Genomic DNA, 19,643 nt, shown 5'->3' with positions numbered 1-19,643 from the left:
CCACATTGTATCTTATAACTGCCGTGCTCCTTGATTAAAACAGTTAAATATAACAACAACCCAATTTTTTAAAGGGCCCCTTTAAGAAAAATGTCTCCTAAAGAGCGCCAGAGGGCAGTCGAGTTTATTTATCTCCGGGAGCGAAATCTCACAGAAAATCGCGTGATTTCCAAGTCTCGTTCCTCTTTCAACCAACCTCCAAGATGGTAGGTGCAATCGTGTACATCACTGTGCTTTAAAAGCCATCCAAATCTATAGCCATCCTTGTTTTTCGTTTATTTACGTCGATTATCTGCAGGCTGAAAGTATTCCACATACCCTGCAGTTGTTGTGGTGGTCATTATTGTGACGATGTCCGTAGATTAATAAGAAGTATGTTGCCGCTTCTCAATGAGAGCTTCTCGGCCTCTGGCCAAAGCAGATAAACAATCGTGATTGTCCCCTCAATTTTCTCGCTCCCTGTCTTATGTATGCGCTTTTACTTATGATGTCGGCCAAAAAGCAACATATGAGAACATAGCGACAACTTAAAGTCAAGTAAGCTGTTATCCTTTTAATCAGAAGCTACGGCTTTTAGCATTAGCCACCTAGCCGAGCATGCTAGGTTACATTTAGCATGAACATATTGCCATGCAGGTTGTAACGTCTGAAAGTGTTCGTATTTAAATTAACTAATTACATAAATTCCTGACAAAGACCATATTAGCTAACCATCTTGTCTAAAATGTCATTTTAATCCCTGACAGCCTACTAAAAAAAGCAAGACCAGGAAGCTCCGAGGACATGTGAGCCACGGACATGGTCGTGTAGGTATGAATACACTTTGTTTTGTTAAATATCTCCGTGGGATAAACGTGTTGCAACCCTATTATTAAATAATTTGTATTGTCTTTGGGCAGGCAAGCACAGGAAGCATCCTGGAGGTCGAGGTAACGCTGGTGGTATGCATCACCACAGGACCAGCTTTGATAAATAGTAAGTCTTGTATCGTCTCTAAGCCAGTGGTTCTTAACCTGGGTTCAATCGAACCCTAGGGGTTCAGTGAGTCGGCCTCAGGGATTCGGCGGAGGTCTAAACACACCCGACTCATCGTGTCAATAAAAACTTCTATTAGCATATTGTGAATATGGCAACAGTAGAAGTCACACTGATCTGCAGGTGTGTAATTTGTTGTGAGTTTATGCACTGTGTTGGTTTTGTTCTTTGAACAAGGTGGTGTTCATGCACGGTTAATTTTGTGCACCGGAATAAAAACATGTATACACTTTAATATCGGGGACATATGCACCATTAATTAGTGGCTTATTAACATGCAAATGAGTAACATATTGGCCCTTAACTATTCATCATTAAGTACTTATTAATGCCTTATTCGGCATGGCCTCAGTATAACCCTAACCAAATAACTCTAAATTAGGTCTTTGTTACTTAGAATATGTTGCCATAGTGTCCAAAAACCTCTAAATTAAGTCTTTGTTACTTAGAATATGTTCTCCATACTACAGTGTTACCAAAAACACATAACTTTGTCTTGAATTTGGAAAAAAAACATTTTATTTTTCACTAAGAAGGGTTCGATGAATGCGCATATGAAACTAATGGGGTTTGGTACCTCCAACAAGGTTAAGAACTACTGCTCTAAGCGGATGGTACTGTTTAACATTAGAAATGTTGGTATCGATCCTGTATCGGGTTAATACAGGATCAATACTGTGATGTGGCGGTGCGCCAAATTCAATTACATTAAGGAGAAACCCTGGTTAGTAAGAGGTAATGTTAAACATGTAAGTGGGGCTGGGCGATATGGCCTTTTTTTTAATATCTCAATATTTATAGGTCGTATTACGATGCACGATATATAGCTTGATATTTTGCCTTAGCCTTGAATTAACACTAGATGCATACAATCACAGCAGTATGATGATTCTATGTGTTTTACATTAAAACATACTTGTTCATACTCTATTAATATATGCTCATTTTTAGCTTTTATGCAGAGAGGGAAATCACAACTAAGTCAATTGACCAAAACTGTATTTATTCAACAGTTATCAAGCAATGGCACAAACGTTCATGTCATTTCCAAAACAGAAAGTGCAAGATTGTCAGATACATTTTAAGTGTCAAATAAAAATGAGCTGCATGATAGGAAATCAAATATGTGGTAGGTTACTACGGACGTTATTAAATTCCAATTTTTTCATACGGTGTTAATGGGGAATTGTTTGCCTTGGCATTTTGATGGTGTGACGCCGAACAGAGATGTTGATATGCTGTTTGAAGCACTCTTCATTATCTAGCGGGTGACTTTTTAAAAAGGTGCTAAATATTAGCAGTAATGCTACTTTTTATAGACGCCTGTGCCGCATGCTTGACTTATTACGGTTGTCTGTTCGACATATTCCCACTTGAAGCCAAACCACCGCCAGATGATGGACCCCCGGCTGTTTTTCTTGGGAATGACTTCTACCTTTATTCGCACCTTCTTTCTCTCGTATTACCACTTGCACGGCTCTGCTAGCATCACAGCTAACATTACCCATACTGCTACCTCTCTGCTCCGCGAGGGCGTATACGTATGAGACGAATTACGTGTAAGAAGGTACGCTTGTCTGTCTGTGAGGAGACAAGAAAGAGCAAGGAGAGCCTGTAGTGTAATATCCGCAGCTAAAAGCAACTGCGTGAGAACGTATACTCGAATATCACGTTATAGTCATTTTCTATATCGCACAGAGACAAACCCGCGATATATTGTGTATATCGAGATATCGCCCAGCCCTAGAGTAAATACAGGATCGATATTTTAGATGTGGCGGTGCGCCACATTCCATCACATTAAGGGGAAATCCTGGGTTGTAAGATGTGATTATAACGTATTATAATTTCAAAGCAATTTATTTCAAGATCACCCGTTCAATTTATTTCATTAAGGAAATAGTTGCTCACTCCTAACATTGACAAATGTTTCAATGCCCCTATCTGTTGCCAAATGTCTAACATTCTTGTGTCCATCATGTAACAATGTAAGACAATTGTTCTGTGTTGTGAATTTGGTTCAGTTCGAATTCTTTCTGCTCCTCTTCTGCTTTGCATCTAGTGCCATGTCAAAGTATTTCAGGGTTTCCCCTTGATGTAATTGAATGTTGCGCACCGCCACTGCATTTTTATTATCGCCAGACCTTTAAAATAGGGGCCTTTTTTTTTCTTGAAAATTAATTAAAGGCATATATTGTAGCCCACAGAAGAAATCACACAAAGTCCGACGCTATTTTTAACATTTTATTACCAACCTTATAGCAAGCGGCACAATTTGAACTCCGTGAGTCTTCGCTGCCCCGTACACACAACGCTTCCTTATTTTCTGCCAATCACCTTTCAGGCAAGGACGGTGTGTTTGTAATTAAGGGGAAAACTGACATCAAATCCAAACCACACAAACATAAAACATTAACATTAGCTGATTGTTACAGTATGAATTGATATATATTTAACCTATTATGTGCGCACTATTGAAAAGTGATGCAGTGAAAACTTGACCACTGAAAAAATACTCTGATAACTGGAAGTAATCAAGACGCATGCCATTGTCTGGAGCATTGTCAGCATCTCTGTGATGTGGACGTGATTTTTATACATATTATAGAAAGATCTGCAGGCATCCATCTACAAAATGTGCAAATATTTAGGGGACAGTGGCAGCTTTTAGGAAGAGAAAGTCCAACTAGAGCAACAGCGTCAAACAAGTGTGGCGTCATGTTCGCTTCAGCCTCTTAAGTCACGGACATCGAGGAATGTACACGAGTACATTCTATAATAACACCAGAAGAAGATGTTAGATTTATTTCTAGTTGTTTTTAAGTAAAACAAAGTCATTAAGTCTGTAAACACTTGTAAAAAATGTCAACAAAGCACCCTGTACAAAAAGTAACAGTTGAAAATAGGGCAAAACGCTTAAATATATAATGTTAATACTAATTTAAGAAAAACAGATTTGATTTAAATGTATGCATCTTTTGAGCCTTTTTAAAAAGAATCATACCATCCCGAGAGGGACAAGCGGTAGAGAATGGACGGATAGCAATTTATTTGATGGCACTGTGACCACGCCCCCAATGCCACAAGTGTCTTGGTAGTTTAGGGGAAACCCTGTATTGCAAATACGCCCCTATGCATACGGACCTCAATCGAGTCTCGCTACGTTATTGACCCTCGCTCTTAGCCAGCAGTGAGGTAAGATGCGACAGGTGTTTTACTCTCAAGACACCGTCACACAAGATGCCCGGCTTTGCTTGTGCTCTCTTATTTTATTTCACCTGTCTTTATTAACACTGTTTTGAAGACCATGTTTTTGGCGAAATATGCAAGTGCTGGCGCATCAACTTCCGGTATGTTGAATGTTTCATTGTGTGTTTGAACCAATATTTACATGCAGTAGAAAAGTTTTAAAGTCTGACTGAAACCAGAATTATTTTGAAAATCAATAATTACGTGTATTACTTACATTTCTACGTTTTTCCGGGTTTACGGTCATCTTACTCCTCGCACTCGATAGTGTAGGGAGGCCTCAGCGCTCACTTCGAGGCAGGTACTTGACCCTTCCCCTTATTTATAATTCAAACGCTTCTTGATTGACAAATCAAGGAGGGAGTGCAAGGGGGGTATTGGAATTGAGCTTTTGTGTTGTAGAGACTAGAGTCTCATCTTGACAGTAATCATTGTCTTGGTGTGCTAGAGTTCTCTTAGAGGAAAGACTGGTTTAATTCACCGACTGGCACTTTTCTATGCCAGTCAGTCACACAGCCAGTCACAAGAAGCACTTAGTTCTTATTCATATTGTTAGAAGGGGAACTGCACTTTTTTTGGAATTTTTTTCTATCATTCACAATTCTTATACAAGGCAAGAACACGTTTTTCTTTATTTAATGCATTTTAACTGATAAATAAATGCTAGCTAGAGTCGGCTACTAATGGAGCCAATGGGATTTGCTCTATTCCACCTATAAAGTGTTCTTTGTCGTTTTTAGCATACTGTGGCGTATTTTTTTCACAGATGCATCACATTTACTTTTCCATTCAAAACTACTACTCGTGTCAGACTTAATGAGAGACAAAAAAGACCACTTCGGGACAAATGATCCAGAACCTTATTTTTTGTAATGACTATAAGTAGGATTAAGTACAAGTTTTAGAAGCTGAGTGATAAACATATCCAGCAAGTAGCAATATTAACTACAAAAACGCAAACTCCATACAAAATAAAACAATCCCTTACTGTACAGTAGGCCCTGGATTTCTAGTTTCTGCGGCCCTGGATTTCTAGTTTCTGCAACCATAGGTTCCTGGAGAAGTGTTTTTTAGGTAGGTTATATGAATCAGGCTGACATGGAGGAGTGGTTTAGTATATTTCTACACTAATACCATGTAAATAAACAGAAAATATTAGGTCAGTTATTTTTATAAAAAGTAAATTGAATAGAAATCTATAATCTACAAAATGATATGATTTAAAAAAAATAGTGTACCAAATTGCTCATAAAAAGTCAGGCTTTTGTCCACAATGTCCAACAGTCTGAAAGTCGTCCTCTGAGTAAATGAGTTCATGAGGGTCAGGTGATTCCTTTTGGTCGATTTCAGCTGTAAATAACAATATATAAAAATTACTTGTCAGTGTTTTTCTGTAAATATATCAATATTAAATGTCAGTGTTTATCTATAAAGAACATTTAAATGTCAGTGTTTATCTGTAAATAACATTTAAATGTCAGTGTATCTGTAAATAACAATATAGAAAAAATAATACATGTCAGTGTTATCTCACACCGACAACAAACACATCGGCTTTACCGTTAGTTAAGTTGTTAGCATTCTGTTCACCGGGGTTGAGGCTAATAATTACATATTTGATGTTCTTTACTTTCGTTCCGCTCGTGTGCTGACTCCTTTTTTTCCCCACATTTAACAGTCAGATTAGTAAGCAGCTGAGGTCGCCGCTTTGAGTCTGACTTCATAGTCCTCGGTAAATACGTTTAAAAGAGTCCGTCCACTTCTCGTAGCTTTGCGTATCCAAATTAAGTTTCTAAAAAAATAAAACTGCTTTTAGTTTAAAGACTACAGCTGAGTAAAACACTGCAAGATAGTTCCACTTATCAGTGTTTTTGAGCACAAAGATGCCCCACAAAAGTTCCTGCAAGTCGAAAGTTTTTTCTGTTCTTCTTTCTCTCCGTTGTCAAGTTTGTTGTCACAGAAATACACAAACTAGAAATAAACAAGTCGCTGTGTGTTTTCCAATGGCAGTGGTGTGATTGAAAATTAATTTTAAGGAAAGCCCCCAACTGTGTTCAATCAGCGTTCGAGAGCACATCCCGGCCCCGAAAAGGTTCTTGGTCGCTTGTAAAAGTCCCACCTAGCTAGGAGGAACGCCAAAAGGTTCCGAAAGAACTAAATGTATCCTGCGGTGGAGAGGGGGCTTATTGTCTGCTCTCATGGGATGCTGACAGCATATCTCATATATCTTCCCGTTTGGATGAAGAATTAATCATTATCCTCCTTAAGATATTTTAACGAAGTGTCCACAAACTGACGTCTTTTCGTGTCTTCATGCCATCTGGTATAAGTTGCATGTCAAAGTTGACCAATTTCTTGGTTTATGTGCACAACCTCCTATTATACAAGTGAGAAGCATGAATTATCATCTATATCAGTGGTCCCCAACCACCGGGCCGCAGAAGAATATATATATATAATATATATAGATAGATAGATAGATATTTTTTTCTTTTTTTTTTTTTCTTTAATTAAATCAACATAAAAAAACACAAGATACACTTACAATTAGTTTACCAACCAAAAAAACCTGCCTTTTTCATGACAACAACATAAAAAGACCCCCGCCGGGCCGCGGGACAAATTATCAAGCGTTGACCTGTCCGCAGCTACAAAAAGGTTGGGGACCACTGATCTAGATTAAACTTTTACCAACTGGAGAGGTGATGCAGCAGCTCAATATTCAATGTAGCTTCATAAGCTAGTTAGCGCTCTGTGATCACGGCCCCGCTTAAGATAATTTAGTGATTGTGATTATAACAATAACATTCAGGTCACAAGATGTAAATTAAGTATTTTTTCAGGGATTTGAGTTTATAATAGATTACTCTAATTAGCTGCATTGTTAGCCACCTTGTACTTGCTGTATTTTGAAAATTAGAATGCGTTAAGAAAGCAAACTATGTTCTTGTCTTACATATGATTGTGAATGATGGAAAATAATTCCACCAAAATAGTGCAGTTCCCCTTTAAGTGGATGCAACTAAACTAGTGCTGTGATGTCATGAAACATTTAAATATTCTTAACCCGCTTGACAAGGTGTGGATGTTTTAACTGTAGGTGTATGTATTTTAGTGTCATTTGTAAATGCAATTTATTCCAAATATGTACTAAATGTTTTGATTAGTCCACAACTTAAATGTACTCCTATCATGACAGTAGTTAATTGCATCTGATGAAGTTGTGACTATACCACATTCTTAAGTGGTTGGTTTGTGCTCACGTCTTATTTGCTGTGTGCTTCCAGCCATCCCGGGTACTTTGGTAAGGTGGGTATGAGACACTACCATTTGAAGAGGAACACCACCTTCTGTCCCACCATTAACCTGGACAAGCTGTGGACCCTGGTGAGTGAGCAGACCAGGGTCAACTACAGCAAGAAGCCCGAAGGACCCGCGCCCATCATTGATGCTGTGCGCGCTGTAAGTGGAGCCGCGTCACAAGTTAACTTCTCAACTTTTAAAGCGTTTGAACATTTTGTGATCTTCACCGTTGAATTGTTCTTTTCAGGGCTACTACAAGATTCTGGGCAAAGGCAAGCTGCCCAAGCAGCCAGTCATCGTCAAAGCCAAGTTCTTCAGCCGACTGGCCGAAGAAAAGATCAAGGCAGTGGGTGGAGCCTGCGTACTGATGGCTTAATGCCTTTTTGCAAAAATAAAGTTTATAAAAGAAACACATGTCTGGGCTTGACGGTTAAAGATGTATAAATACCTTTTTAAAAAGTTACGTTCAAGAGTTTGTCGCATAGCAGAACTCATACATTATAAATCCACTGATATTCAGTGTATTTAATGTTTACACAGCTAATTACGGATGCAACAATAAATGCCATAAATGTTGACTGTGGTAAACTCTTGACGATTAGTATTACCACATCAAAATTAATGAACTGATAACAGCACTTTGATAATCTTAGGACAGACTGGTGCCAGCTCGCTGTCTTAAATGCTAACATGAAAACAAGAAATATTAACATCTTTCCCCGTTAAATCTCATACATCGATCTAAACTTGGATCAACATATTGTCTGAGCTACGTAGCTATTCAATTGTGCACAACGAATCTGCAAGATGTGCTCTCTTAAAATGAGGAATAGGAGATGCAGTTTTTATTGTGCGATCAAGGATCGCTCTTCGGTAATAAATCCTAATATTTTGCTGTGTAAACAAATATAACAATTACAGATAAAATACTATCAGTGAGGCATTATAAAACCAAATAAATGCAAAGTAAAGGGTGTTTTAACAGGTATTAAAAAAAAAAAACTAGTTCAAATGATTTCGGTGTGTGTATAAATACTTTCTGAGCACTTTCAACAATACCGTGATCATTTTGGTCTCTTATCTGATCCTATCTAATATCAGAAAGTTTAATTTGGTAAAATATTGAGAGGGGCAAGTGGTAGAAAGATGGATGGATGATTTGCCCCCTTAGCTGTGAATAGTTTATATCAGGGGTCACCAACCTTTTTGAAACCAAGAGCTACTTCTTGGGTACTGATTAATGCGAAGAGCTACCAGTTTGATACACACTTAAAAAAATTGCCAGAAATAGTTAATTTTCTCAATTTACTTTTAATAAATAAATCTATACATATAAACAAAAAGGGTATTTCTGTCTGTCATCCCGTCGTAAAAATTTTTTCCTTTTACGGAAGGTTTTTTGTAGAGAATAAATGATGAAAAAAACACTTAATTGAACGGTTTAAAAGAGGAGAAATCCCGAAGAAAATTAAAATTAAATTTTGAAACATAGTTTATCTTCAATTTCGACTCTTTAAAATTCCACTGAAAAAAAATGGAGAAAAACTAATTTGAATCTTTTCGAAAAAATAAAAAAAATAATTTATGGAATATCATTAGTCATTTTTCCTGATTAAGATTAATTTTAAAATTTTGATGACATGTTTTAAATAGGTTAAAATCCAATCTGCACTTTGTTACAATATATAACAAATTGGACCAAGCTATATTTATAACAAAGACCAATCATTATTTCTTCTAGATTTTCCAGAACAAAAAATTTAAAATAAATTCAAAAGACTTTGAAATAAGATATACATTTGATTCTAAAGATTTTCTTGTTTTGAGAGTAATTTTTTTGAATTTTAATCATAAGTTTGAAGAAATATTTCACAAATATTCTTCGTCGAAAAAACACAAGCTAAAATGAAGAATTAAATTAAAATGTATTTATTATTCTTTACAATAAAAAAAATACTTGAACATTGATTTAAATTGTCAGGAAAGAAGACAAAGAAATTTAAAAGGTAAAAAGGTATATGTGTTTAAAAATCCTAAAATCATTTTTAAGGTTGTATTTTTTTCTCAAAAATTGTCTTTGTGAAAGTTCTAAGAAGCAAAGTAAAAAAATAAATGAATTTATTTAAACAAGTGAAGACCAAGTCTTTAGAATATTTTCTTGGATTTCCAAATTCTATTTGCGTTTTGTCTCTCTTAGAATTAAAAATATCGAGCAAAGCGAAACCAGCTTGCTAGTAAATAAATACAATTAAAAAAATAAGAGGCAGCTCACAGTTAAGTGCTGCTAATTGAGCTATTTTTAGACAGCCAGAGGGCTACTCATCTGGTCCTTACGGGCTACCTGGTGCCCGCGGGCACCGTGTTGGTGACCCCGGGTTTCTATGCTTTGAATTGTTCTCAGTCTGAATTGCACTCCTGAAGTCAAACAAATTGCACAATATTCCAATTTTAGAAATAGTCCCTGAATGCAACGAATAGAGCACGTTCAAGGGGAGCGTTCTTTTGCCCGTTGTTGCCACCGCTAGGGGGCGTGGTCTCTCGCGACCCCCACCACTTCCGGCTTTTTTTTCTTCTGGGGCGGGGTTTAAAACGCGAGGGAATGCTTCGTCCTGTCGTGTGTCAAGTGTCAACTGTGAGAAGGAGCAAATGTCTCAGTAGACGCGGATGACGTCGCTAGTCAAAGTGAGGTAAGATGTCGAATACTTGACAAGTTGCCTGCGAGCGGGTACGTTTAAAATGCTCCACTCTTCGTCTTCGCCCGCCATATTGGCTCGCCAAACTTCATTACGTCATTGCTGCCAAACTTGACAAGTCTCACTAAATGTATTTAATAAATAAGTAGATACTATTTTTAAAAATCCCCTAATTATGTTTTTAATGTGCTAAACCGGGTGAAGCGACGGAGGAATGTTTGTAAGTTGAAGCGAGCATGCATTGTCCACCATGTGTAGTTCAATGTAGTCAGAAAGAACAGTTTTATGGTTGAAATCTTCCAGGGGCTGCTCCTTTTTTGGTGAGTAAAACTACTTAAATGTTTTAATTTGATGTAGTAAAGTTCACACTGCGATCATACATTACGTTCTAAACACTGCTAATTAGTGCTGCCCACCTGGCAGGTTCTGACTGGTGATGCGTTCAAGAGAGTGCTGAGTGTGGGAAGTTTTCTTTACTATAAAATATCCATCCATTTTCTACCGCTTATTCCATTTTGGGGTCGCGGGGGCGCTGGCGCTTATCTCAGCTACAATCGGGCGGAAGGCGGGGTACACCCTGGACAAGTCGCCACCTCATCGCAGGGCCAACACAGATAGACAACATTCACACTCACATTCACACACTAGGGCCAATTTAGTGTTGCCAATCAACCTATCCCCCAGGTGCATGTCTTTGGAGGTGGGAGGAAGCTGGAGTACCCGGAGGGAACCCACGCATTCACGGGGAGAACATGCAAACTCCACACAGAAAGATCCCGAGCCTGGATTTGAACCCAGGACTGCAGGAACTTCTTATTGTGAGGCAGACGCACTACCCCTTCTGCCACCGTGAAGCCTACTATAAAATAATTGAATAAATATTACGGCTATATGTTAAAAAAAACAAAAAACTTTATCCCGGGATCTTTCCTGGTCTGCGTCTCCTGGTAGTCCGGCTTACTTCCGTTTGTTCCGTCATTTGGCAGATTCGTTCTCCCATGCAGTTGTTTTATGAGATTTTTGTGTATTTGCCCTCAGCACATTTTTAAAGATACACCTAGAGCAGAAATTTTGAGTAGGAGTACAAGTCTGAATCAAGTCGTAATACCGGAAAAAGCTCCAATGTTTGCACATTAAAATCTTGTTTAAAAAATTTTAGTGAAAAGAGAACAAAACATTGGTATTAGTTGACTTTCACTTAAAGTACCACTGCTAGTGTGATGAAATTACTCTCTGCATTTGACCCATTCCCTTGGAGATGAGGGGAGCAGTGAGCAGCAGCGGTGGCCGCGCTCGGGAATCATTTTGGTGATTTGTGACTTGTAACATAAGCTATTCTTGTTAGCATGCCAGCATTAGCAAGTTAACATGTTACACGACTAAATATGTACATTTTAACCTAATCATAGATTTTGACAATTGGTGTCATAGAATACCACTCGCTGTTCCCCTGTTAGCATAGCATGTTAATGTTAGCATAGCATGCCTGTTAGCATGGTAACGGTTCATCGTTGTAATGTTAGCATGTTAACCTTTTATGTGAAAAATTGTATTTCTACTTGGCGCCATCTCAAAAGTAAAAAAAATCGTGGATTTCATCAGTCGGCGCCATGTTAATATGCTAATGTCTTAAGCTAATTATGTACGTTTTAACCGAAAAAGCATGGATTTCGTTTCTCGGTGCCATCTTAAAAGTATGCTAATTGATCCTCTGCCGGCATGTTAATGTTAGCGTGCTATCGTTCATACAGGCATTTTATTGAATTTGTACTTTTTAACCTAAAATTTGTCGATTTTGTTACCTTTTTATTACCTCTTAGCATGCTAATGTGACAACATTGTAACGTTAGCAAGCTAATGTTAAATTGTTGTAATGTTAGCATGTTAACCTTCATGTTAAAATTGTATTTTTGTACTTGGCACCACCTTAAAAGTATGAAAAATTGTGGATTTTGTCAGTTGACGCCATGTTAATATGCTAATATACTAAGCTAATTATGTACTTATGTGACAACATTGTAACGTTAGCAAGCTAATGTTAAATTGTTGTAATGTTAGCATGTTAACCTTCATGTTAAAATTGTATTTTTGTACTTGGCACCACCTTAAAAGTATGAAAAATTGTGGATTTTGTCAGTTGACGCTATGTTAATATGCTAATATACTAAGCTAATTATGTACGTTTTAACCAAAAAAGCATGGATAACGTTACTTGGCGCTATCTTAAAAGTATGCTAATTGATGCTCTGTCGGCATGCTAAAGTTTATGCGAGCATTTTTAGCTAATTTCATACATTTTTAAGCTAATCGTGGATTTTGTTACTTGGCGCCGTCTTAGAAGTATGCTACCTGTTCCCTTGGGAACAATAATATGCTAATGTTTTAAGCAAAGTATGTCCGATTTTAACCGAAAAAGCGTGGATTTTTTTTACTTGGCGTCATTTTAAAAAATATACTAATTGGTCCCCTGCCAGCATGTTAAAGGCCTACTGAAATTAGATTTTCTTATTTAAACGGGGACAGCAGGTCCATTCCATGTGTCATACTCGATCATTTCGCGATATTGCTATATTTTTGCTGAAAGGCTTTAGTAGAGAACATCCACGATAAAGTTCGCAACTTTTGGTCAATTCCGCTTCCCCAGGTGAGCGGGTCTCGTTGATGACGACGCTAGACTGGATCGAGTCTTCCCTGGAGCGCAGCGCCCGCCTGGGCCTGCAGGTGCTGGAGCGAGCCTCCAGGCGGAAGGTGGACTGGACGACGCCCCCGCACATCTACGCCACTGACATGCCCGAAGACCCGGTCACACGTAACAAGGTGAGCCCGTCGTACTGTTGAAGAACTTTTTACGCCACCTTCCCACCCTTGTTGCTGTGCAGAGAAGCCAGAGAGAGTTGGAGGAAGCCTTCGCCACCATCGCCGAGTACATGGTGCAGACCAACTACTACTGCAAAGTCAGTCGGCGCCTCTTTGCACGTCACACCTGAGCCCGCCGTCACCGCTTCACTCTTTGCCTTGCAGAAGTTCTACCAGCTGGCAGGTTGTGTGGACATGCCCAAGTCTGAAAAGAAACATATGAATCGCTTCCATAAGCATATCAACGCTTATCCACCGCCACCCGGGCGACATGTGAGTACAAAAAGTCTTTAATTGCCATCATGGCTTCTCATGATTTATTAGTTTATAATATCCATCCATCCATTTTCTGCTGGTTGTCCCTTTCGGGGTCACGGGGCGTGCTGGAGCCTATCTCAGCTGCCTTCGGGCGTAAGGCAGGGTACACCCTGGACAAGTCGCCATCTCATCGCAGAGCCAACACAGATAGTATTCAATTATGTTTACCTGTGATATTATGTTTAAAGATGATTGTTTTTTAAATATATTGAGGTATTTACACAATAAAATCCATAAAAATATATTTTTAAATACATTGTCTTACTTCGAATAATGAAATTTAGAACTGAGTCCATATATATGTTGTACAATACCCGAAGTACACTTTTATAATAATCAAATAAAAAAAAATATGAATAAGCATGTGCATGCATGTTCCAGTGAAACAGCTGAGAAAAAAGCATGTCTACGAGAAGTTTGGGATGTCACCATGTTTGCTACTTTTTATTTGACACATCGCTAGTATGCCTGATTGAAACTTTTATTAGTAGATTGCACAGTACAGTACATATTCCGTACAATTGACCACTGATGGTAACACCCCAATAAGTTTTTCAACTTGTTTAAAGGCCTACTGAAATGAGATTTTCTTATTCAAACGGGGATAGCATGTCCATTCTATGTGTCATACTTGATCATTTCGCGATATTGCCATATTTTTGCTGAAAGGATTTAGTAGAGAACATCCACAATAAAGTTTGCAACTTCCGGTCGCTAACAGAAAAGCCCTGCCTTTACCGGAAGTCGCAGACGATGACGTCACATGTTGATGGCTCCTCACATATTCAAATTGTTTTTAATGGGAGCCTCCAACAAAAAGAGCTATTCGGACCGAGAAAACGACAATTTCCCCATTAATTTGGGCGAGGATGAAAGATTCGTGTTTAAGGATATTGATAGCGACGGACTAGAAAAAAAAAACGTGATTGCATTGGGACGGATTCACATGTTTTTAGACACATTTACTAGGATAATTCTGGGAAATCCCTTATCTTTCTTATGTGTTGCTAGTGTTTTAGTGAGTTTAACAGTACCTGATAGTCGGAGGTGTGTGTCCACGGGTGTGTTGACGCGCAGTGTCTCAGGGAAGTCGACGGCAGCTTTATGGACAAGGGGAAGCTCAGCTGATCTCCGGTAAGAAGCGATTTTTTTACCACAATTTTCTCACCAAAACTTGCTGGTTGACATTCGGTCGAGATCCATGTTCGCTGTGATCCATAGTAAAGTTTCACCTCCGGGAATTTTAAACAGGGAAACACCGTGTGTTTGTGTGGCTAAAGGTTTAAGCTTCCCAACTCCATCTTTCTACTTTGATTTTTCCAATATTAATTGAACAAATTGCAGAAGATTCAGCAACACAGATCTCCAAAATACTGTGTAATTATGCCGTTAAAGCAGACTACTTTTAGCTGTGTGTGTGTGCAGCGCTCATACTTCCTTAAAACCTGTGACGTCAAGCGTACACGTCATTATTACACAACGTTTTCAAGAAGAAACTCCCGGGAAATTTAAAATTGCTATTTAGTAAACTAAAAAGGCCGTATTGGCGTGTTGAAATGTTAATATTTCATCATTGTTATATAAACTATCAGACGGCGTGGTGGGTAGTAGTGGGTTTCAGTAGGCCTTTACATCAGGGTCCACGTTCATCAATTCATGGCCTAATCAGTAATCACTAAACTCAACAAAAAAAGGTAAGTCATAAGGTTTTTACAAATATTTCAGCTTCCTTTCTTGCACATCTTTTTTCCCACATATTTAATATATTTTCAGAATATTGGAACTTTTTCTCCCAACTTCATTTTCCTTTCTCGTTTGGCAACGTTAAAAAAAATTCACCATTACTATTTATTCTGAAAAATGACACATTTTTCTTATGGGATCAATATTTTTTCTACTTGCACGTAATTTTCTTAATATTCTCATGTTTTTGTTTTTTATATTTTTACAGTTTATTCGACTAAATATTAAGTGGTGTTGTAATATTTCTACCTTTTTTCTGCGTGTTCATGTTTGCATGTAAAACATTTACAAATGTACTTTTTTCTCTACATATTCTGACTTGGTTCTTATCACAGTTTTCTTATCTTTTTCCTTGGATTAACAGGGAAAAAAAGTATTCCTGTAAAAAAAAAAAAAAAATTTACAATAATTTTTTATGGAACAAGTATTTCAACTCTTTTCTTCGACATTTGGAAAATTATTTTCTCCCTTACTTTACCATTTATTTTAATGGAATTTTTTTTTGACTTATTTACTGTAATTTATTTTATTCTTAATGTTTTTCAACTTTTTTCTTTGATATTCAAAAATGTTACCCCTTACATTACTAAGAATACATTTTTATATTTGCCAGAGTATGTTTATTTCTGTTAATGTCTTTATTTTCCTTTATTCTTCCTTTTTTCCCTTAATTTTTTATAAATATATATAAACTTATTTTCTTGTGTTTGAAATGTATTTTTAGAAATTATTTTGTCTTTTAAAAAACAAAAAAATAACTTCAGTGTTTTCCATTATTAATGTGAAGGGTTTGAATATATATATTTTTTTTCAATTAAAATTTCAACTATTAACATCACTTAGCTGAAGTTTGAACAGTCTAAACTATGCAGTTGAGAATACACGTGAACACTGGCCTTTTTTTTTTTTTCCATAAGGAATGATTTGTTCCAGGGTCAAACTTTGGCCTCCACAATAGCTTAATTGAATGTACAGGAGAGCTTCATTTTAACACAAAGTGTAAAAATAAGTGAGCTTGGAGATGTCAAAGAGCATCTTGGGTGACGTCAGACTCCCTCTACCAACTTGTGTTCAGGGTAAAGGCACGTCGGCAGAGGAGGACTTCTACATCGAGGTGGCTCCAGGAGAATACGCGGTCAGCGCCAGCCTTCCGGGCTCCCAGCAGAAAACTCATATGATCAACCTCGGTGCCGGCGAGACGGTCAGCCTCACGTTTGACCTCTGACCCCGCCACACCAAGACTGTCACTAGTAATGATACATATATACACATATATTTTTTTACGTCAGCATTTTTTTAATTGATACCAAATCCCACCGCCCAGTATCAAAATAAAGATTTTATTTTTCAATGAGAGAATGTTATGTTGTCTTCATGGAGAGCAACATGTTGTGGAGACAACTCATGTTAGCGCTAACAGTTCCTCCTCCACATTGAAGCACAGTCGCTGTAAAAGCGGCCATGTTTGCTTCTCTTTCCCAAGAAACAGGAAGTGATTGAAACTTTTTTTTTTTATTGTACATATTAAATCAATATTTTCAAATCGAACAACCAACATCCTTATACAAACTGTAAAAGTAAGAAATTATATAAATATTAAACAAATGTATATTAAAAAATGGGCTTATATAAAACAACTTATCTTCATTAATGAAGAAAACGTTGCTTAAGCTTTTCTAATTTAAAATTAATGCAATGCGATAAATTGGTTTTCACCATGAAGTATGAAAAACTTCGCTTCTAGGTTGCCATCTTTAATAAACATGCCAAATTTAGTCAAGTAAATAAACACTTCTAAAGCTCTCAATCAAACAATAACTCACATGGGGATACAGTGGGGCAAAAAAGTATTTAGTCAGCCACCGATTGTGCAAGTTCTCCCACTTAAAATGATGACAGAGGTCTGTAATTTTCATCATAGGTACACTTCAACTGTGAGAAACAGAATGTGGGGGAAAAAAATCCAGGAATTCACATTGGAGGAATTTTTAAAGAATTTATTAATAAATTATGGTGGAAAATAAGTATTTGGTCAACCATTCATAGCTCTCACTGGTAAAAGAAGGTTTTGACTCAAAATCTCACGATACATGGCCCCATTCATTCTTTCCTTAACACGGATCAATCGTCCTGTCCCCTTAGCAGAAAAACAGCCCCAAAGTGTGATGTTTCCACCCCCATGCTTCACAGTACGTATGGTGTTCTTGGAATGCAACTCAGTATTCTTCTTCCTCCCAACACGACGAGTTGAGTTTATACCAAAAAGTTCTATTTTGGTTTCATCTGACCACATGACATTCTCCCAATCCTCTGCTGTATCATCCATGTATCCATTTTGGTATAAACTCAACTCGTCGTGTTTGGAGGAAGAAGAATACTGAGTTGCATCCCAAGAACACCATACCTACTGTGAAGCATGGGGGTGGAAACATCATGCTTTGGGGCTGTTTTTCTGCTAAGGGGACAGGACGATTGATCCGTGTTAAGGAAAGAATGAATGGGGCCATGTATCGTGAGATTTTGAGCCAAAACCTCCTTCCATCAGTGAGAGCTTTGAATGGTTGACCAAATACTTATTTTCCACCATAATTTACAAATACATTCTTTAAAATTCCTACAATGAGAAATCTTGGATTTTTTTTCCCACATTCTGTCTCTTACAGTTGAAGTGTACCTATGATGAAAATTACAGACCTCTGTCATCATTTTAAGTGGGAGAACTTGCACAATCGGTGGCTGACTAAATACTTTTTTGCCCCACTGTATATTTACCTTTTTGTCTTTCAGCCAACTTATTCTGTTTTCTTCAAATAAATGCACGGTTTCATGTTCCAAACAATGATTCACACTTTTAGGAAATGACTGAAAAAAGGTTGTTATTGGGTTTAAAACCAGGAAGTGACTGACGCAAGGCTGTGAATGGGTTTAGAAACAGGAAGTGACTAAAACACTGGGATGTGTGATTGGGATTCGAATCAGGAAGTGACTGAAACCAGGCTGTGACTTGGTTTAGAACCAGGAAGTGACTGAAACACTCAGCTGTGACTGGGTTTAGAGTCAGAAAGTGACTGAAACACAAAGCTGTGATTGTGTTTTGGAGCCAGGAAAAGACTAAAAGACAACACTTTGTTTGGGTTTAGAAACCGGAAGTGACTAAAACACTGGGATGTGATTGGGTTTATAACCAGGAAGTGACTAAAACAAGGCTGTGATTAGGTTTTTGAGCCAGGAAATGACTAAAAGACAAGGCTATTATTGGGTTTAGAACCAGGAAGTGACTGAAGGCTTTGTTTGGGTTTAGAAACCGGAAGTGTCTTAAAAAAAAGACTGTGATTGTGTTTTGGAGCCAGGAAATGACTACAAGAGGCTGTTATTGGGTTTAGAACCAGGAAATGACTGAAGGCTTTGTTTGGGTTTAGAAACCCGAAGTGACTAAAACACTGGGATGTGATTGGGTTTATAACCAGGAAGTGACTAAAACAGGGCTGTGATTAGGTTTTGGAGCCAGGAAATGACTAAAAGACAAGGCTATTATTGGGTTTAGAACCAGGAAGTGACTGAAGGCTTTGTTTGGGTTTAGAAACCGGAAGTGACTAAAAAACGGTAATGTGATTGGGTTTATAACCAGGAAGTGACTAATACAAGGCTGTGATTAGGTTTTGGAGCCAGGAAACGACTAAAAGACAACGCTTTTATTGGGTTTAGAACCAGGAAGTGACTGAAGTATTTGCTTGTGTTTAGAAACCGGAAGTGACTAAAACACTGGGATGTGATTGGGTTTATAACCAGGAAGTGACTAAAACAAGGCTGTGATTGTGTTTTGGAGCCAGGAAACGACTAAAAGACAACGCTTTTATTGGGTTTAGAACCAGGAAGTGACTGAAGTATTTGCTTGTGTTTAGAAACCGGAAGTGACTAAAACACGGTAATGTGATTGGGTTTATAACCAGGAAGTGACTAAAACAAGGCTGTGATTAGGTTTTGGAGCCAGGAAATGACTAAAAGACAAAGCTGTTATTGGGTTTAGAACCAGGAAGTGACTGAAGTATTTGCTTGTGTTTAGAAACCGGAAGTGACTAAAACACGGTAATGTGATTGGGTTTATAACCAGGAAGTGACTAAAACAAGGCTGTGATTGTGTTTTGGAGCCAGGAAATGACTCAAAGACAAGGCTATTATTGGGTTTAGAACCAGGAAGTGACTGAAGGCTTTGTTTGGGTTCAGAAACCGGAAGTGACTAAAACAAGGCTGTGATTAGGTTTTGGAGCCAGGAAATGACTAAAAGACAAGGCTATTGGGTTTAGAACCAGGAAGTGACTTAAGGCTTTGTTTGGGTTTAGAAACCGGAAGTGACTAAAACACGGTAATGTGATTGGGTTTATAACCAGGAAGTGACTAATACAAGGCTGTGATTAGGTTTTGGAGCCAGGAAAAGACTAAAAGACA

The 19,643-nt window shown here is 37.9% G+C and overlaps 2 protein-coding genes and 1 non-coding gene across 3 annotated transcripts; all 3 read left to right on the top strand.

Annotated features, from left to right (window-relative positions):
- The first annotated feature begins 115 nt into the window (after positions 1-115).
- On the top strand, positions 116-7,997 carry rpl27a (ribosomal protein L27a). The gene is made up of 5 exons (XM_061894472.1): positions 116-206; positions 747-810; positions 900-975; positions 7,572-7,746; positions 7,835-7,997. The coding sequence occupies exons 1-5, from the start codon at positions 204-206 to the stop codon at positions 7,961-7,963; spliced, it is 447 nt and encodes a 148-aa protein (XP_061750456.1). The 5' UTR covers positions 116-203; the 3' UTR covers positions 7,964-7,997.
- LOC133550255 (small nucleolar RNA SNORA3/SNORA45 family) lies at positions 4,683-4,812 on the top strand. The gene has a single exon (XR_009806269.1). It is a non-coding gene; the product is annotated as a small nucleolar RNA SNORA3/SNORA45 family (small nucleolar RNA).
- A 2,123-nt stretch (positions 7,998-10,120) lies between the features above and the next one.
- akip1 (A kinase (PRKA) interacting protein 1) lies at positions 10,121-16,548 on the top strand. Its single transcript, XM_061894471.1, has 5 exons — positions 10,121-10,274; positions 12,925-13,097; positions 13,160-13,234; positions 13,302-13,409; positions 16,273-16,548. Exons 2-5 carry the CDS (start codon positions 12,942-12,944, stop codon positions 16,420-16,422), a joined length of 489 nt encoding a protein of 162 aa, XP_061750455.1. The 5' UTR covers positions 10,121-10,274; positions 12,925-12,941; the 3' UTR covers positions 16,423-16,548.
- The last annotated feature ends 3,095 nt before the right edge of the window (positions 16,549-19,643 follow it).

The sequence above is a fragment of the Nerophis ophidion genome, linkage group LG03 (genome assembly GCF_033978795.1).
Source record: "Nerophis ophidion isolate RoL-2023_Sa linkage group LG03, RoL_Noph_v1.0, whole genome shotgun sequence".
Classification (NCBI taxonomy): domain Eukaryota; kingdom Metazoa; phylum Chordata; class Actinopteri; order Syngnathiformes; family Syngnathidae; genus Nerophis; species Nerophis ophidion.
The sequence above is the reverse complement of the archived record's forward strand: the minus strand, read 5'-3'. Positions and strand labels throughout refer to the sequence as shown.